Genomic DNA, 18,169 nt, shown 5'->3' on the forward strand with positions numbered 1-18,169 from the left:
ATTGATAGTGTTATTGTGGACCAGCCCATTGGGATGAAACCTGAAGGGAAAACAATTAAACTACTAATACTGAATAAGTGCTCAATGTGCTGTTGACGGAACGGTTACCTCACATACTCATGAATTCCTTTAATGAACACGACTAAAAGTCTACTGCCATGCTAGCAGCTTTGTGAGGCTTTACTTAGGCACAGTGGTGCTTTGACCCTAATGATAACATCAGCATTCTAACATGCGCAAAATGACAATGCTATCATGCTTATGTTTATGTTAACCATCTTTGTTTAGTGTGTTAGCATGCCAACATTAGCACTAAACATAAAGTGTGTTTAGTCATGCAAGTATTTGATCATAAAGTATTGGACCAATTAAGATTTTGACCTGAATATGGCGCTAGATGAAAAATTAAGGGATCATCAAAGTTATCATAATTCATCCTGAGTGGGACATAAATATCTGAAACAAATTTCTTTTAACAGTTGTTATCACTTGAGAAAACAAATGTGTAAACCGCGTGGTGGCATTAGAGAAAAAGTGAAAGGGGCACTAAAGTCAGTAGGCTTCATCCTCTGGGAACTGTGAATATTCGTACCAAATTTCAATGCAATTCAGTAGTTGTTGAAATATTTCAGTCTGGATCAAAGTGGTGGTGACAGACTGATGAGCATTGCCATCTCTAGAGCCATGCTGCTAGCACAGCTAAACATCTATATATTGTTGGTGAGAATGTGACTGGAGCTGATGAAAAATGCAGAACAGACATTAATCATAATTATTAAGTTTTTTTTTCAGAGAATCATACAGTTTCTTTGCAGTGGAAAGTGTTGTACTTCAGGTTTTCGACGATACTTCTGTAGAGTAAAAGGTTGTTGCTCTTCTGTAATTAAAAGACAATCTGTCCTTTTTTGCTGTTCCAGTGATTGTGGAACGTGACTGTATATCACTCTGTTATATGCATTGCTGTTTACTAAAACTATGATACAAACGTATGTGAATGACCTCTGCCTGCAGCATTCAAACACTATTTTTGTAGTAGTATAAGAGAGAGTAACCTGCTCTTTATATGAACATGGGAAAGTATTTTGTACTTTGTTGTTAATTCACCTCACTGAGATGTGCTGTATATTTTGTACATGCAACCCTGCATATTTCTCAATGTGGAACAGTGTAATCCTTTCAACAAAAAAAGAGTTGTATCTCAAGCTACAAAATGCTACAACAGTGTGGAAACCATGACTTAGAGGTAGGAGACCACTTCAAAGTGTTTTGCATTTATACTGTAATCCTGGCTATACCCATTTCTGTTAGCAGGAATATAGTAATGTAGTGCTTATTCTGTGAATATTTGTATGTATTTTTACTATGTATGTACAGTACACTTTTGAAGCTCATGTGGCAGGCATGCAACACCTTCACAAACAGAATAATACTATATACTTATACTGTATACACTTATACATGCACATACTCTTATAAGGTATATAAACAAATAAACATTTTGCTGTTAGCAATACCCAGTGGTATGAAAATTATCTTTCAACCCTCATGTTTCCACACCTTCAGAAATATTCCCAGTTTTGTAAGAAAACAAAATGAAAAGACAACAAAAGAAAATATATGATGGTGATAATAACAACAACAAATAAACACAAATATGTTTCCCAGTTACCTCTTGCTAATAAATCTATTTTATATCAGGGGCATTTTGTCTCAAGTGTTTTTGTAGATCACCTATCAGTCGACATCATGCTCTCTCGGAATGAAATAAAATATAATCTGAAAGTATTTAACATCACCAGCATCTCTCTGTCCTAGCAAGCCATGATATAGTGGACAAAAGTGTAAAATATCAGCTGTATCTAAAAGGAAACAACACAGCCATATTCAGCATTCACAGTTTTCACAAATGCATAAGCGTGCATAAAATATACATTCAATACATGTAGCAGTTACATGTTAAAATACATGGACACATAGTTTGGGTCAATGAGAGAGTTTTCACAATTTGAAAATCACTCAATTTTAGGTCTGGAGGTAGCAATTACAGTCACTGTTTGTTATCTCTTTGTATTCATTTATTTTGTAAAAATCTTAATGTCAATAAACAGTATGGTATAAATGTTGGCTGGATTAACTTTCCCTAGGGCAAAACATTATCGTTGAGCCTCCCTCTTTTATTACATGCCCAGATCCAAACCACTGCTATGCTGGAATAATGGGCCCAGGTTTTCTTTGTGTCAATTAGTTTGAGACAGTTTGATTAAACACAACTTTATTTAGGATTATATGACCACAATATAAACTCAAAATTAAACTAGATTTTGACACAGGGGCTCCTCTTCATAACAAGCAGGACCCGCCTTAGTTGATTTTATACTTCTGTAGTTCAAACAGAAGTATCCAGCCTTGCATTTACAAGCACTTGGAGAAGTTGGTAGAACATTTGTACTTACATTTTTCCTTTAACCTTTAAGCCAAAACATTATTGCAGTTTGTATTTCACCCAAACATATCCTTACATAGTATGTCCTTATGTCTTTGTTAAAATATTAAAATGCAAATTAAAAATAAAGTAAGGGGCTTTTAAAGGGATGTATTCACTGGTTGATTCATAGAGCGACTGGTCAGTGCCCACTTGATTAATTAAGCCTTAATTTTACCCTTTTGTGCACAGTTTAGGCTACTTGGTTTAGTTATTTATGGGAGAAAATACTAATGTATCCAACCATTAGCCTATCAAATAACCCACTGACCTAACGTACACAATTTGACCATCGGCGCCTTATTCCACAAAATCAGTGCCTTTTCAACTTTAAAAATTTGAAAAATATAATTGTTTCAAACTGATTTTTTTCAATAGCCATTAAATTAAGACATCTTAACATGACAATAAATTGTGTTGGGCCATCTCAAGCTATGACATTTATTATGTATATGTATTATTGCACTGGGATAGTAACAGGACTGATGGTAACTGATGGTAACAGGACTGATGATTTCATGCTAATATGCTAATTTCTAGCTAACAGGTCAAGGTCAGAAAGGCACATGGTATGTAATTTGAAAGGTTATTACTTCTAGATGTTGATAATATCAGGATAAATTAATAATTGTTTATATGTACACTTTAAAAAATGGTAACAGGACTGATGTTGTATGCCGACCCCTCTCTAACAACCCTGATACAACATGAAAAATAGAACATTTAAGAAGAGAGAAACTTAACTTTAAAGGTCCCATGGCATGAAAATGTGACTTTATGAGGTTTTTTAACATTAGTATGCATTCCCCCAGCCTGCCTATGGTCCCCCAGCAGCTAGAAATGGCGATAGGTGTAAACTGAGCCCTGGGTATCCTGCTCTGCCTTTGAGAAAATGAAAGCTCAGACGGGCCGATCTGGAATCTTGTTCCTTATGAGCTCATAAGGAACAAGATTACCTCGCCTTTCTCTGCTTTGCCTGCCCAGAGAATTTGGCCCACCCATGAGAGACATCATGGCTTTCAAACAAGCAAAGTGGGAGTTGGTCAAGACCACAACCCCACCCTCCACCTTGCCCCCCCCCTCTCTCCTCCTCAATAGCTACAGACACAGAAATGGCACATACGAAGGAAAGCTCATTGTGGGACTGGCTCTAGTGGCTGTAATTCTGCACCAAGGCTGAATTTTGGGAAAGAGACTTCAGATACAGTATTAGGGGACCACTGAGGCCTATATAAAAGAGACTTCAGATACAGTATTAGGGGACCACTGAGGCCTATATAAAAGCATCCAAAGAGCACCATGTCATGGGACCTTTAACAAAACTGTGGAATCCACTTCTTCTAAATGATGCCACTTCCTTGAAATTATGTCACTTCTGGTTTGTACCATTATATGTATATATATATATATATATATATATATATATATATATATATATATATATGTATATATATATAGTTTGTTGGTAATAGTAACAGGATTGATATGAAATTAGGGACAATTATAAAATGACTTATATTTCTAAGAAAATATATGTATGTATGTCAAAACCAATAACAATGATATTACACTTGAGACAATATAAAACTGTGGAAATTGTATCATTTTACCAATATTTTACAAATGAGAAGTCCTTACCCATAGCATATAATGTGATTTTAATTATTTAAAATTATATTTTATTGGCTTTTACTTTTATATTTTTGCATTTGGTTTATATTGATGCATTTGAGCTATAGTAACATTACGTTTTTTTAATTACACATTTTTTTTGTTGTTAAAGCAACTTTAGAACTGATTATTTTTTAGGGGACGCAAAAGGCACCGATTTCGTGGAATGAACTAAAGGGCATTTTGAGGTTACGTTTCTCGTGGTTTCGAAAATGAATGTAAAATATCTCATTTAACAAATTAAGATGAAAAAAAGATAAATTAAATGATTGGCTGATTCATTCACTGACATGTATTTTTGTCCGTAGGGGAATTTGAACAGGCAGCAGCAGTTCATCTCGTGACTTATCTGCTTCACTTCACTTTCACTCGCCTTCTCTGTTGCAACGACTGCAGCTACAATAAGCGATCATGATGAACACTAATTTGCTGTTGTTTGCTTTGCTGTCGGCAGCTTCAGCTTTTCACCTGTCGTCTGATGGAGGTAAGCTGCTGCGATCGTACGTTTTTTTGTAATTACTTTTTATACTTTCGTTATGTGTTAACCATCGGTGTTTACCAAAGCTTTCACTTTCATAATCTACCATGGCGTTACATTTGTTAAATTTGTTCTCATTGTTTAATTATCTGTATTACATTGGCTACATTTTGACAATATGAATTGTTTTCAGACGAGTTTCACTTCAAGTCATGGATGGCACAGGTAAGTTATGTATCAGTTATATCAATCAAACGCTGTGTAACAAATGTGTATAGTGGTTATGAGAGGAAGTTACCTGCAATGAAAAATCACTGTAACACTGTTAAGTCTCTGAAGTGTGATGCCTAAGTGTGAGCTACATGATTACAACCATATAAGCTGATCACTACTCATGTATGCCCATTATTAATCTTAAAATATACTGTATGTAGCAATATTAACAGCAGTAACTCCCCCATGTACAGCACAACAGAGTGTACAGCATGAAGGAGTACTACGAGAGACTCCAGATATTCACTGAGAACAAGAGGAGGATTGACAAACACAATGAAGGAAATCACACATTCACAAGTGGGAACAGCTTGTTATTGCATTTTCTATTTTTTTCATATGGTCCATAATAAAATATCTTTGGCATTGTTTCATCTTTTCCTGCAGTGGGGCTGAACCAGTTTTCAGACATGACATTTAGTGAATTTCGAAAGTCTTTCCTCTGGTCTGAGCCACAGGTACAGTATTGCTATACATACAGGAAGTCATTTACATAGATGTTTTTTTTATAACAGTGAGGGTCTTTATTTAGCATACTGTCTTTTACAGAACTGCTCTGCTACCAAGGGGAATTACTTCAGCAGCAACGGACCACATCCAGACTCCATCGACTGGAGAAAGAAAGGAAACTATGTGACAGATGTGAAGAACCAGGTGAAGTTTAACTGCACTAACATCCACACACACATTTTATTTTCAGTTATTGATCTCGAAGGTTACAGTACATTGTTGGTGATAACTGATAAATCCAACTACAATTGTTACTCAAAACAGTCATTATGCACACTAAACACACACACACACACACACACACACACACACAAACTTCTTCTACAATGCAATGCAAAAAGGAAATAGAGGAGCTGCTCATCGCTGGATATAAATACTTAAACTTATTGTGGATAGTGGTGAAAAAATTTTTGCTGTCTCTTTGTTGAGTTGGCAGTGGCAGTTTAAAGTTGCAGGTTGATTGACATCCGCCAGCACATATCATTCCCTGTTATTGCAAAACAGTAAAGTAGGCCTATGTTTATTTCTTGTAAACTAATTTAAGAAGCAGTATACTATAAAGATTAGCACTGTATACAGTTAGTATGCTGTATGCAGTTGGGACAATTTATGACGTGTCAAACACAGGTGTAACTAAGAACGTTAATTACTGCATGCATTGCAGTAATTGTTGGACCGGTGCTATCGTTAATGTCATTAGTTGCACCTGTGCTTTTCCTGCTGTGACATGTCAACATGTTTTCTGTAAAGAAAAAAACGGCCTGTGAATCTGTTTCATTCCATAAACCAAATGGCTTATTGTTTAACCTTTTTTCTGCACCAAAGGGGAATTGTGGTAGCTGCTGGACTTTTTCCACAACCGGCTGTCTGGAGTCTGTTACCGCCATCAGCACTGGGAAGCTTGTACCACTGGTGACGCTCTTTCACTTCACTATCAAAACTGTTACTCTTGTACAAAAAATGTAGTTCCAATGTCATAGTGAGTGCAGGTTATTTACTGTAATATTTTCACTAATACTAATCACTTAGTCAGAACAACAGCTGGTGGACTGCGCTCAGGACTTCAACAACCATGGATGTAACGGGTAAGAGTCAAACATATGTTTCCTTAGTCTTTTGATAATTTCCCTGCATCACCACAGACCCAATTTTATAACAAGATCTCAATTTGTCTTCTAGCGGCCTTCCCAGTCAAGCATTTGAATACATTATGTACAACAAGGGACTGATGACAGAGGAGAACTACCCATACACAGCTTTTGTAACTAAATAATTTGCCATCCTACAGTATAAACAAAACTAAATAATAAGTAAACTGATTTTGAAGTCACATATTTTATGGGTTTTAATGGCTTTTTCCTTTTTTCTTAAAATCAGGAAGATACTTGTGCGTATAAACCAGAACTAGCAGCTGCTTTTGTGAAGGAGGTGATGAACATAACCGCAGTGAGTGAACATCAGAGTCTGTCCTCCAGATAGATGTCTTTATTGAACAGCCTGTGGTTGATTAAAGTTTTTCTGTTTCAGTATGATGAGATGGGGATTCTGGACGCTGTCGCTACACGCAATCCTGTCAGCTTGGCCTTTGAGGTGACCTCTGACTTCATGCATTACTCCCAGGGCGTGTACACCAGGTGAGCAGACATTACGGAAATATTGTCATGTATGCTCTTGGAAATGAATTTGTCTGTCAGTTTTCATGCTTACACTTATACTGTAAACTGGTGGTGATCAATAAACATGAGTGGGGAGGGTATACCACCTGATACAGTATACAAAGGCACAGTCCATTATATGGTAATATACACTATGCTAAATGGTTAATACAAATTATACAGAGTTTGCTTCCATATGGGGGAAAAACTGGTTAATCTAGTGTTTTTCCATTCTGGTTTTCTCTAGCTCTGAGGTGTAGCTCACATCACTAAATAAATGTCAAATACAGGTGACTGTCTTTACAAAAAGCCCACACATGCTGATGAAGCCAGAAGTTTCTTGGTTTTGTTATAGTAATATATACCTTAGAACCTTCAGGAATATTTTACAAGTTAAAATCCTCCCTCCAACTAAGACTCGGGACACGGATATAATAGCACAGTCACAGCTAGACATATTATCTGTTTCTGCTTTAGTAACAGTTTCCCTCATTTATCAGTATCAGATAACCCTGCAATTTAGACACACGCATAAATACATAATAATACACAAGTGTGTGCCCGCTCACTTGTCCATTCGATAACATGAATTTAGTTCATTTGTTTAATTAGGATCAAATTTAATCGAATATACTGCACTTTTTAGAGTTAACAATTTAACCAAAATAGGAGTGGTGAGGCAAGGCCAAATTTACCGCTAACTATGTCACATAAATAAGGATTGGAAAAATTGTGGCTAATACATATTTATTATAACATTTTGTTTGTACTATGCATTTAAAGCACCCATACACAGGCCTTTTTTTGTCAGTAAAGCTGTAAGACTTGACAGTGGTTAGTTCCTCATTCTTTATCAAAATAGTCATGTGTATAAAGTTGGATCTAACTCACTTCCTTCTTTCAGCACTGAATGCCACAAGACCACAGACAAGGTTAACCATGCTGTGTTAGCAGTCGGGTATGGACAGGATAGTGGCACTCCTTACTGGATAGTAAAGAACTCATGGGGATCTGGCTGGGGGATTGGCGGGTAAGTCTTCTATCTAATCACATACAGGAAATATATCACTAAATGTATTGCAACTAGAGAAAGATAATAACAGTGTTCTCTTCTTACAGATATTTCCTCATTGAGCGTGGGAAGAACATGTGTGGACTTGCTGCCTGCTCTTCTTTCCCGGTGGTGTGATTTCTGCATGATAGCAAACTATAAAAGGGCTGAAAAGGGAGCAGAGTCCAGATTTTATTTTATAATCAAGATTGATTTTTTTATATAATCAGTATCCTACTGTTATTCTATGTACAGTGTGTTTTTGCACAATGGAGTAAATCCTATCCTCCAGTGAAGCACAATGATAGGATGGATTAAGTCATATTAATCAATACATCTGAAATTATCACTTACATTCCAATCATTCAATTCATTGTAGTTAAATTAACAAATAAAATCTATTAAATGTTGTTGTTTGAGTCTTTCATCACACTGTATTGCTGCTGTGTGGAAGTATAATCCATGATGACATGCATAATTACACAAAACGCATTGCATGTTAACATAAAGTCATTTGGTGGTTAAAATATTGACATTATATTGAGTCCAAGATTATTTTTATTTTTTTTCTGTGTATTTACATCCCACTATCTCAGCGGTATATATTTACTAACAACAAGAAACCTGTGATACATTTAAACAATTAACCCATAGAGTTATGGGAAACTCATTTTAGGAGCCATGTCGTAAGACTACATTTCCCAGAATCCTCATTCCTGCTACCTCGGCCAATAAGGAGTCAGTTTGTTAAATGGGCGCTAAGTGGTCTCCTCATGGATGGAAGGGTCTTCCTCACAGTTCTGAAGAGAGTAAACGTAGCGGTTGAATTGGTAACCAAGCTAAATGAACTTTAACAAATTACAACCCAGCGGCGAGACAAACTTAGCGCGAGCTCCGCTTACTTGTCTCATCCATCTCGTGTCGCGAGCAATGCTGAAGAAACTGGCCGCCACTTCTTGAACTGAGCTCGGACTGATAGCTAGCTAGCTAACACTCGCTAGCTCAACCTTTTACCGATAATGTCTAGTCTTCCACAAAATAACTTGAAGGAGCAGCTGGCGAGGCACAGCAATGCCGCTCAGAGCAAGTTGTCGCTGGCTAAACCCAAAGTGGGGTAAGTCTACCGCGAGCTCACGATACAGTGAGGAAATTACACCAGGAAGCTGACAGTTAACCTGGCTTTGAGCTTCTTTTTTAGTTAGCTGTCAGCTGTGCTAACTGAGAAACACTCTAGGTAGCTAACGTTAGTTATGTTAGCTTTGTTAGAGATAACTTACTATGCAAAATGCAAAGCTGATTGCAAAGGGCCTCATGCATCCAGAACAAGTAATTTCACAACTCGATATGGCAGTGAGCTAGACTGAGACTGAATTGGTTTACTATGTGGATTCAGCATGTTTGTGTTGCGCAAATGCTGCACTATTCTGCACATCATTTAATTGTCTCTGTTCAGCTAATGTTCATGCATGTTAACGTATTTCCTGCAGCTGCTAACTCATATAATGAAGGTATACTATGCACCTAACTCTTTTGAATCAAATCAATAATGATTTGGCTGTACACACTTGTATCAACTGATCTGACCTGACATCCTGTGGCTGCAACTGCTGTGCATCTTCCGGTACCTGGACACTCACATTAACATGAAATGTGACATTCAAAGCAAATCAGCCATGTGCCTCTGGATACTCTGCATGTCAATGTTAATTCTTAAGCCAAGCTAATTGTTAACGGTTGTTACCATTAGCTGCTATGTTTATCAGGTTTTCCAAATTAAAAGAGAACGTTGAACACTCAAAACTAGAATGTGACTATCCTATTAAACAATCAAATTGAATGAGCATTACACCCTTGCTTTAACTGTACACATGTCACATTATGTTTTCATAATTTCTCACTGGTTTATTTTTCAGGGCCTTTTCTTTCAAAAAGAAGTCATCAGGTACAACTAAGGTGGAAGTCCCGACCAAGGTAATCAGCTCTAATGTTTTGGCAAACAGGAATGTCAATGTTCCTAACAGTTTGGTGACTAAATCTCCTTTGGCATTTTCAAACAAGCTTGAGAGACCTCAAAAATCCAAAATCAACAACTTCTTCCCTGTAAGTTCAAAAGGCAAGTCGGACTCCATCAGCCCAGCAGGTAACTGTGCTCCTGCAGGCCAGACTCCTTCAGCAGTGTCTGCTATTAAGATGACAGCTCCAACTAAATCTGACAACCAGTTTACTAAAGACAATGGAGGCAATTCCGTAAGTCTGGATGCATATCTTGGATTCCCGGTGGATGACTGGGATGATTTGGATGACTTTGAAACTCCTGTCAAAGCAACAAATGACTCATTCAGTTCAGAAATATCTGGGAAGAGCATCAAGCCAGTGTCATCTTTTAGTGAAGAAAAAACACAATTCTATCTTGTGACACCAGAGTTGAGCAACAGTTTTGCAAACAAAAATGATCCTTCCGGAAGTGAAACATTTTGTATGGAAACAGATGAACTGGAATACAGTGTCGACAAAGCTGCAGTTTCACCAGGACCTAGTTTGAATCAGGAGCCGGCAGAGTTTGAGGTTTCTCCACTTAAAAGGACCCGAAGACGTCCTCCTCCTCCTGCTTATCTGAAGTCTGTCATGAGTGATAGTGAAGAGGACAACAGTGATCTGTTTGAGCCTTTTAAAGGACGGACAGGTAACAAGCTTTTTGTTGCAGGTGTTGTATTCTATTTGTATGCTGTCGGGAAGATATGTGTCTGGAAAGAATTTAATTGTACAAAAAACACAGACTATGTCTTTTTGCTTTTTTTAGACGATAAGAAAAAATGGATTGACTCGAAGGTAATAGAGCTTGAGGACAACTCAGAGCCTGAAGATGATCTAGATTACATTCCCCCTTCTCCGATCCCTGATGACATCTCTTATACTACCTCTGCATTGAAGACCAGGCCAGTTTGTTCAGTTTATGATTTATTTTTTATTTTTGTTCATACAAGATCATGCATCTACATGATATTGAATGCAATGACCCTTAAAATAGATGCGTATTTTCTGTAATCAAAAGCAGTATGAACACAGTTTATGTTAACGGAGTAAAACGGAGTAAAAAAGGTAACGGAGTACTTAAAAAAAAAAAAAAAATTAAAACTAAGGCAGCAGCGATATCTTTTTATATTCCACACATTCTTCTTCCCAGCTGGTGTTTTTGGTTATGAATACTAATGAGAATAAAAAGGCATCAGTTAGGTTAGTATGAAAACCATATTACCTTTGATAGTACAGTGATTATAGTGGGTGCATTTTTGCTGCCAAGGGTTCACAACATTTGTATTACTGTAATAGTTATGATAGGCTCGTATGTGTTTTTAACTGGATATTAGATGGATTTGACCTAAAAGAGAATAATAAAAAAAGAAACAGAACATCATTTTTTAAACAGATCGAAATCAGTTGATGCTGAAAGCAGAGAGATTCCTGTGCAATCAAAGGGACCCATCACAACACTACATAAACCCTCTGATCACCCCTCAAAAGACAAAACAAGTGTGTTTTTCTGATTTGCCCAGACCTTGTGAACATTTTAATAAGCAAATCAGCACTCTGGTATTTGTCCCCGTTCACTAATTTAGTTGTTTCTTTCTTCTGATCATGTCACAGATGAGCAACTCTTCAATATCATGCAGTCCATTTGTTCGCTGGTTGATTCTATCCCTGAACATGAAGTGATAGCTCTGGCCTGTGGAAATGAGCTTTTGCTGAAGAGGGCTCAAAGGTGTGTGCATTTAAATGGAAAACAGCTTTGTTAATATTCATGATATTTAATGATATCCTCCTGGTGTGATTGCAATCATCTGCTTTTCGCCTGCAGGAAGAGGATTCTTGCAACTGGTGGTGGCGGTTTATTGAGGATACAGCAGCCAGACAGCACTGTGATTTCTGAACCCAGCTTTAAAGAAAAATCTTCTTTTAGCTGTGATATGTCCAGTGTTATGTCATCCAGCAGCTCTGTGCTCCTGGACTCCAAGACGCCTGCTCTGACCAGGAGATCTTCAGTCATCTCTGTGGACTATGACTCTGATCACTCTGACAGTATTATTAACATGCAGCCCTTGCACAGTAAGAGCAGCGCGACATATATGAAGAATCAGAGTCCATCAACCCACAGCCTCACAAATCCATCTTTTAATTTCTCTCAGAAAACGAGCACAGACCTGGATGGTTCAGATCTCTTCTTTTCTCCCAAAAAGCCAGAGACTGTTCAGAACAAATATAATACCCCAGCACCCAGTATAGCTGAAAAAGACCTTGACGACTTTTACAATGACGACTTTGACATAGATGACCTAAATGACTCCGATATCCCAAATTACTTTGACGGACCCCCAAACTCCAGCACTGTGACTACAACAGTGAAAGAGGGGGGACCAAGCAAGTTTTCATGGGAGAAGAAACCAACAACACCTGCTCCCACACCCAAGCCTTCAAAGATCTGCTCTCCTGGTAAGTCAGCATGGCATGACAAAATTTGTTTTTAGTCTTAGAAATGTGTCCAACAAGCTTATTTGCATCAAGGTATATTCTCAAAAACCTGGTCAGCCTTTGCATGTGTTAATTGCACACTAAAACTACAAGATGTCATTAATGAAACACAGATCATTAGAGCTGAAACAATAGTCGATTATTCGACAAGCCGATCAAAAGAACACAAATCAACCAGCTTTCTTGATAATTGAATAAATGTCTTTTTTTTATTAGCAATTGTACACATTTGTATATTTGCTGTTTTAGTCTGCTATGATGGTTAATTGAATGTCATACGTCATTGGGTTTTGGACTGATGGACAAAACAAGCAATTTGAATATTTCAACTTGGGCTTTGGTGAATTGTGATGGGCATTTTTTACTTTACTTACTTTTTATAAACCAAACAATTATGAGAATGAATACAAAGTTGTCTTTGTTCAACCCTCAGCATATTTCTTAAGTGTGATTCTGAAACAATGCATACCGGAAAAATTATATACTCTGTAAATACAGGCCCTGAGTATGTTGACGACGGTCTTGTGGTGCTTTTTACTGACTTGGCTTTAATGCTTTCCGATACAGAACCCAACTTCAGAAACCCAGCCCATGATCGCTTCAGAGGGTTCAACTTCCCCCACTCACAGGAGATGATGAAGATTTTTCACAAGCGTTTTGGTCTTCATCAATTCAGGTTCAATCAACTAGAAGCAATTAATGCAACGATTCTGGAAGAAGACACGTTTGTATTGATGCCCACAGGTTAGTAGTTATCAAAAGTTTTAAAAACAAGTGTTATCTTAGCCATGTAACAGTAGAATAAGGATGTGAACTGCAGTAAAGTCCACATTTCTCTGTAACTGGTGGTATTTTTAGGTGGAGGTAAAAGCTTGTGCTACCAGCTACCTGCCTGCGTGTTACCAGGAGTCACTGTGGTCATCTCCCCACTCAAATCTCTTATTGTAGACCAGGTCCAGAAACTCACTACACTGGATGTAAGTATGTTTGCTCCTATTGGGTTAGTATGAATATATGACCTTGTTATATGTGTGGTACTCAGAAGATGTATTTTGAAATGTCCCCCATTTCAGATCCCAGCAACAAGCCTGTCTGGTGGTAAAAGTGACAGTGAAGCAGGGAGGATTTATATGCAGCTCTCTAGGAAAGAGCCCATCATTAAACTTCTCTATGTCACTCCTGAAAAGGTGAAAAAAAAGAGTGATTTAAATTTTAAAAGGAATCTGTGTGTTTGTTTTCCTGCTTTCTATACATAAAGTTAGTAGTAACTATGATTTTTACTCTGACTGATGCATGTTTTTTTTTTCCTCCCCAAGGTGAGTGCAAGTAACAAGCTGATCTCCGCCATGCAGAATCTGTACGAGCGAGGCCTTTTGGCCCGCTTTGTCATAGATGAGGCCCACTGTGTCAGTCAGGTGTGTTTCTCTGCTTTATACACAATCTGCACTGTGCTTTTATTTTTGCAACAGCCATTGTGAATCATCCTGCGACCTTAAATCTTTCAGTGGGGTCACGATTTCCGTCCCGACTACAAGAGGTTGCATGAACTGCGTCAGAAGTTCCCTAACGTGCCGATGATGGCCCTGACAGCCACTGCCACTCCCCGTGTTCAGAAAGACATCCTCAACCAGCTGAATATGACTCGGCCGCAGGTGTACGTGCTCCATCTCATGCTCCGATTTTTAAAAGAGTTCCATTTTCATATTCTTGAATTCAAACGGCCAACAGCTTTACATCCATCCTATTTTCAGGTTCACCATGAGTTTCAACAGAACAAACCTGAAGTACGCTGTCCTGCCCAAGAAACCCAAAAAGGTTGACGAGGACTGCATCAGCTGGATCAAGAAGTACTACCCACGTAAATAATTTAAAAGTACTTTTTCTGATCCCGGTTATTTTCAGAACACTCCTGTAGCTATTTTTTGTTAAATTCAACTCAGATTTGTCATATCTGAATAATTTTGAATAGACATTTATATTAAGCATATCAAGTTATTCAGCTTGTATCAGAAATAACTTAAAATCAGTGTTTTTGTCAAATGCTTAATTGCTTGTGTAAGTAGCCTTGTAATAAATGAAAGAATGGCCGGGTTTTGATTTATCCCAGTGGGGAATATTTTGTGTGATTACAGACCCACTTCTGACTTTGTCTTTTGTTTATTAACCTGCATGTTGCAGGTGACTCTGGCATCATATACTGCCTGTCCCGTAATGACTGTGATGCCATGGCTGAGAGTCTGCAGAGGGCGCGGATATTAGCTCTGTCGTATCACGCAGGCCTGAGTGACGGTGACAGAGAACATGTGCAGAGCAAGTGGATCAACCAGGACGGCTGCCAGGTGAGGTCACCACTCGCTAGGGTTGGGTATCGTTTGGGTTTTTTCCGATACCGGTGCTAAAACAATACGCATCAGAGGGCAGCGCTGGCATTTCAGTGGCACCAACATGAGGCACCGAAATCCGCGTTAATATTCGGTCCGGTAGATACTGATTGTTAAGGCACCGGTGCCGTATTAGCACCGGGTGTCGGTACCCAACGCTACCACTCGCTCACTGATGTAATATAAAGATGCAAAATAGATGGTACTGGGATACAAAGCAATGAGCATAAAAATAAAGGTAACATTTTTCAAACCAGTACCTGTTTACAGTGCACATTGCTCTTGTTTCACTGTTTTCGTTTTGTCCGCCAGGTCATATGTGCCACAATAGCTTTTGGCATGGGCATTGACAAGCCAGATGTTCGCTATGTGATCCACGCCAGTCTGCCAAAGTCAGTGGAGGGTTACTACCAGGAGTCTGGGAGAGCTGGAAGAGATGGAGAGATCTCTCACTGTATTCTCTTCTACTCCTACGCTGATGTCCACCGCATCAAGAGGATTATCAACCGTATGTGGCCAAAATATAGACCTTTCTTGTTGCATGTAAAATTTACTTGGCTAATTTTCAGTTGTGTGATTTAAAAAAAAAATCTGTTTCATGTTTTTTGTCTCCATCAATCCTTAAACCTATGAAATCGTTCTAAGCATATTTACTTTCCTAATGACTAACTGTAAATATTACTCATGTAAACTCAGATGGCTTTTTTTAAAATCACAGTGGACAAAGAAGGTGACAGACACACCAAGGCGACTCATTTCAACAACCTACACAGCATGGTGCACTTCTGTGAGAACATGATGGAGTGCAGAAGAATTCAGCTGCTCGCATACTTTGGGGAGATGAAGTTCAACAAAAGCTTCTGTAAGGACCACGCAGACGTCAGCTGTGACAACTGTGCCAAACCCAACGTAGGAATCATTTCTTTGTTTATTTGTTACAAATTCAAAACCTACCTGGCCTTTTCTAATTGAGTTTAAATATACCTGTGTGCAGCAATACAAGATGAGAAATGTCACTGAAGACGTGAAGAAGATTGTGAAGTTTGTCCAGGAGAACTGCGAGAAAGTTGGAGCAAGGTTTGGCAAGACTGCTCAGCAAAACCGACTGACGCTGAATATGTTGGTGGACATCTTTGTAGGTAAAGTACATGCTTGCAATGAAAAGGCATTTTGCAACTGTGAATCCTGCATGATGTTTTATGCTGACGTCTTCATATTCCATGTGGCAAGAACTGAGAATGGTCTGATGTGGGAAATTGTTTTCTTTCTGTAAGGGGCGAAGTCTGCCAAGGTACAGACAGGAATGTTTGGGATGGGAGGAGCCTACTCTAGGCATAATGCTGACCGTCTCTTCAAAAAACTGGTGCTGGACAACATCCTGGCAGAGGATCTCTACGTCACTAACAATGGCCAAACTGTGGTGTATATCTCTGCTGGATCCAAAGCCGTGGCCGTTCTGTCTGGACACATGCAGGTAACCGTGACATCTACAGTATGTTATCAACTGTATGTCAGCATGAAGAGCTAGATATGTAGCATTTATTAAAATGTAAAGATATTAAACACTAACTGGCACTTGTCTCACTGCAGGTGGAGTTCTATGAGACAGAGAGCGCGTCTAGCGTCAGGAAACATAAAGCTGCTGTGGCTCAGATCTCCCAGAGAGAAGAGAAAGTTCAGGAGTGTCTGAAGGAGCTGACGGATCTGTGCAAGCAGCTGGGGAAAGCGTTTGGCATTCACTATTACAACATCTTCTCCACTGCCACCTTGAAAAAGATATCTGGTAATTTCTGAAACAATTGTTAAGACTTTCCTTTAAATAGCTCATGTGATACAAGCATTTTAAACTTAAACTTTTTTTTCCCCACATGAACAGAGAAGCTTTCTTCAGACCCCGAAGTCCTCCTACAAATTGATGGTGTGACAGAAGACAAACTGGAGAAGTATGGAGCTGAAGTCATTCAGGTCCTACAGAAATACTCTGAGTGGCAGCTGCCTGGTAAGAAACCCAACTCATTGTTTTTGCATAATTCTCCTCATTTCCTTGACTGCTTTACCACTTTTTTTTTCTTTTTTTTTATTCTGCACATTGTGGTATTAATCCTACATTGTCTTGTAGAAGAGGAACAGACTGACAATGGTGGAGATGGGTGGATAGACACGGCACAGGGCCGCACGTATGGAGATGACGGGGACAACACAGAGTCTTCCACGTACTTCCGTAGTAAGCCTGCACAGGGACAGAAGAGAAAGAAAGCTCCATTCTTCAACTATTCCAAGAAGAAAAAAACGTATGGCAACACAAGTGCCAACTCTAAAGGGTCTGTAATCTGTTTGTCTCACATTTGATCATGTAGCTAGGGATCATATTTAGCAATAAGCTTCACTTCATAGCTGAAACCTTATTTCTTCTTTCTTGCTGTGGCGTTGTGGATTCAGTCGTGGCTACAGCAGCAATAAATCGTGGTCATCGTCCAGCTCCAGAGGTGCAGGCCGGGGGTCCAGGAGCTCAGCAGGAGATGCATCTTCAGGCAGGAGGCCGGGCATCCTGACAGTCCCAACCCCTCAAACCAACCAGCGACCCTTCTTGAAGCCAGCCTTTTCACACTTGGGCTAGCGCTGTCCTCTGGATCAGACTTTTAAGGATAGCAGACTAATTTTTCACTACATTTTCAAACCAGTTGATGTTATTAATTGTTGTAAAGTATTTACATGTTATATACCAACTGTTTATTGAAACTGCTAAAATTAAATATTTGTTATGTACAGTTATTGTCAATGTGTCCAGATTTCATATAGACTGTTGTAAATTGTCGCTATTTTACTTTCCATTGTATTGTCAATTTTTATTTTATTTTTTATTAAAGACATTTTCAGAGAAAAGATCGAAACAAGATTTTAAATTTTTTTTTGCTTTGTGCTGAACCGTGTTGGGAGTAACGCGTTACAAAAGTAATGCAATTACAGTAATGTATTCCTTTTTGCTGTAACACAGTAATATAACGCATTACTAATTATATTTCGGTAATATTATACCCGTTACAATCTCAGTAACACGAGTTACAACGCATTTTAACGCAACATTTAGTGGTGTTTTCTTTTTTAAGAATTCACCAACACCGTGAAACATTTCTTCACAGG

The 18,169-nt window shown here is 38.5% G+C and overlaps 2 protein-coding genes across 3 annotated transcripts; both read left to right on the forward strand.

The window, feature by feature from the left end:
- The first annotated feature begins 4,447 nt into the window (after nt 1-4,447).
- ctsh (cathepsin H) lies at nt 4,448-8,530 on the forward strand. Its single transcript, XM_078256947.1, has 12 exons — nt 4,448-4,637; nt 4,825-4,856; nt 5,099-5,204; nt 5,292-5,362; nt 5,454-5,558; nt 6,240-6,326; nt 6,444-6,499; nt 6,594-6,675; nt 6,792-6,860; nt 6,942-7,048; nt 7,974-8,099; nt 8,189-8,530. The coding sequence occupies exons 1-12, from the start codon at nt 4,565-4,567 to the stop codon at nt 8,256-8,258; spliced, it is 984 nt and encodes a 327-aa protein (XP_078113073.1). The 5' UTR covers nt 4,448-4,564; the 3' UTR covers nt 8,259-8,530.
- Nucleotides 8,531-8,848: 318 nt separating this feature from the next.
- On the forward strand, nt 8,849-17,913 carry blm (BLM RecQ like helicase). Of its 2 annotated transcripts, XM_078256945.1 has the most exons (22): nt 8,849-9,234; nt 10,034-10,091; nt 10,179-10,803; nt 10,921-11,056; nt 11,548-11,651; nt 11,766-11,880; nt 11,977-12,608; nt 13,215-13,391; nt 13,506-13,624; nt 13,721-13,834; nt 13,964-14,062; nt 14,153-14,301; nt 14,399-14,505; nt 14,826-14,986; nt 15,341-15,536; nt 15,747-15,937; nt 16,023-16,167; nt 16,303-16,502; nt 16,619-16,811; nt 16,905-17,027; nt 17,148-17,349; nt 17,468-17,913. In XM_078256945.1, the coding sequence occupies exons 1-22, from the start codon at nt 9,140-9,142 to the stop codon at nt 17,643-17,645; spliced, it is 4,119 nt and encodes a 1,372-aa protein (XP_078113071.1). In that variant the 5' UTR covers nt 8,849-9,139; the 3' UTR covers nt 17,646-17,913. The 2 variants fall into 2 exon arrangements, with proteins under 2 accessions (XP_078113071.1, XP_078113070.1); XM_078256944.1 differs by having other exon boundaries at nt 10,034-10,803.
- Nucleotides 17,914-18,169: the final 256 nt, after the last annotated feature.

This window comes from Sander vitreus, chromosome 8 (genome assembly GCF_031162955.1).
Source record: "Sander vitreus isolate 19-12246 chromosome 8, sanVit1, whole genome shotgun sequence".
Classification (NCBI taxonomy): Eukaryota; Metazoa; Chordata; class Actinopteri; order Perciformes; family Percidae; genus Sander; species Sander vitreus.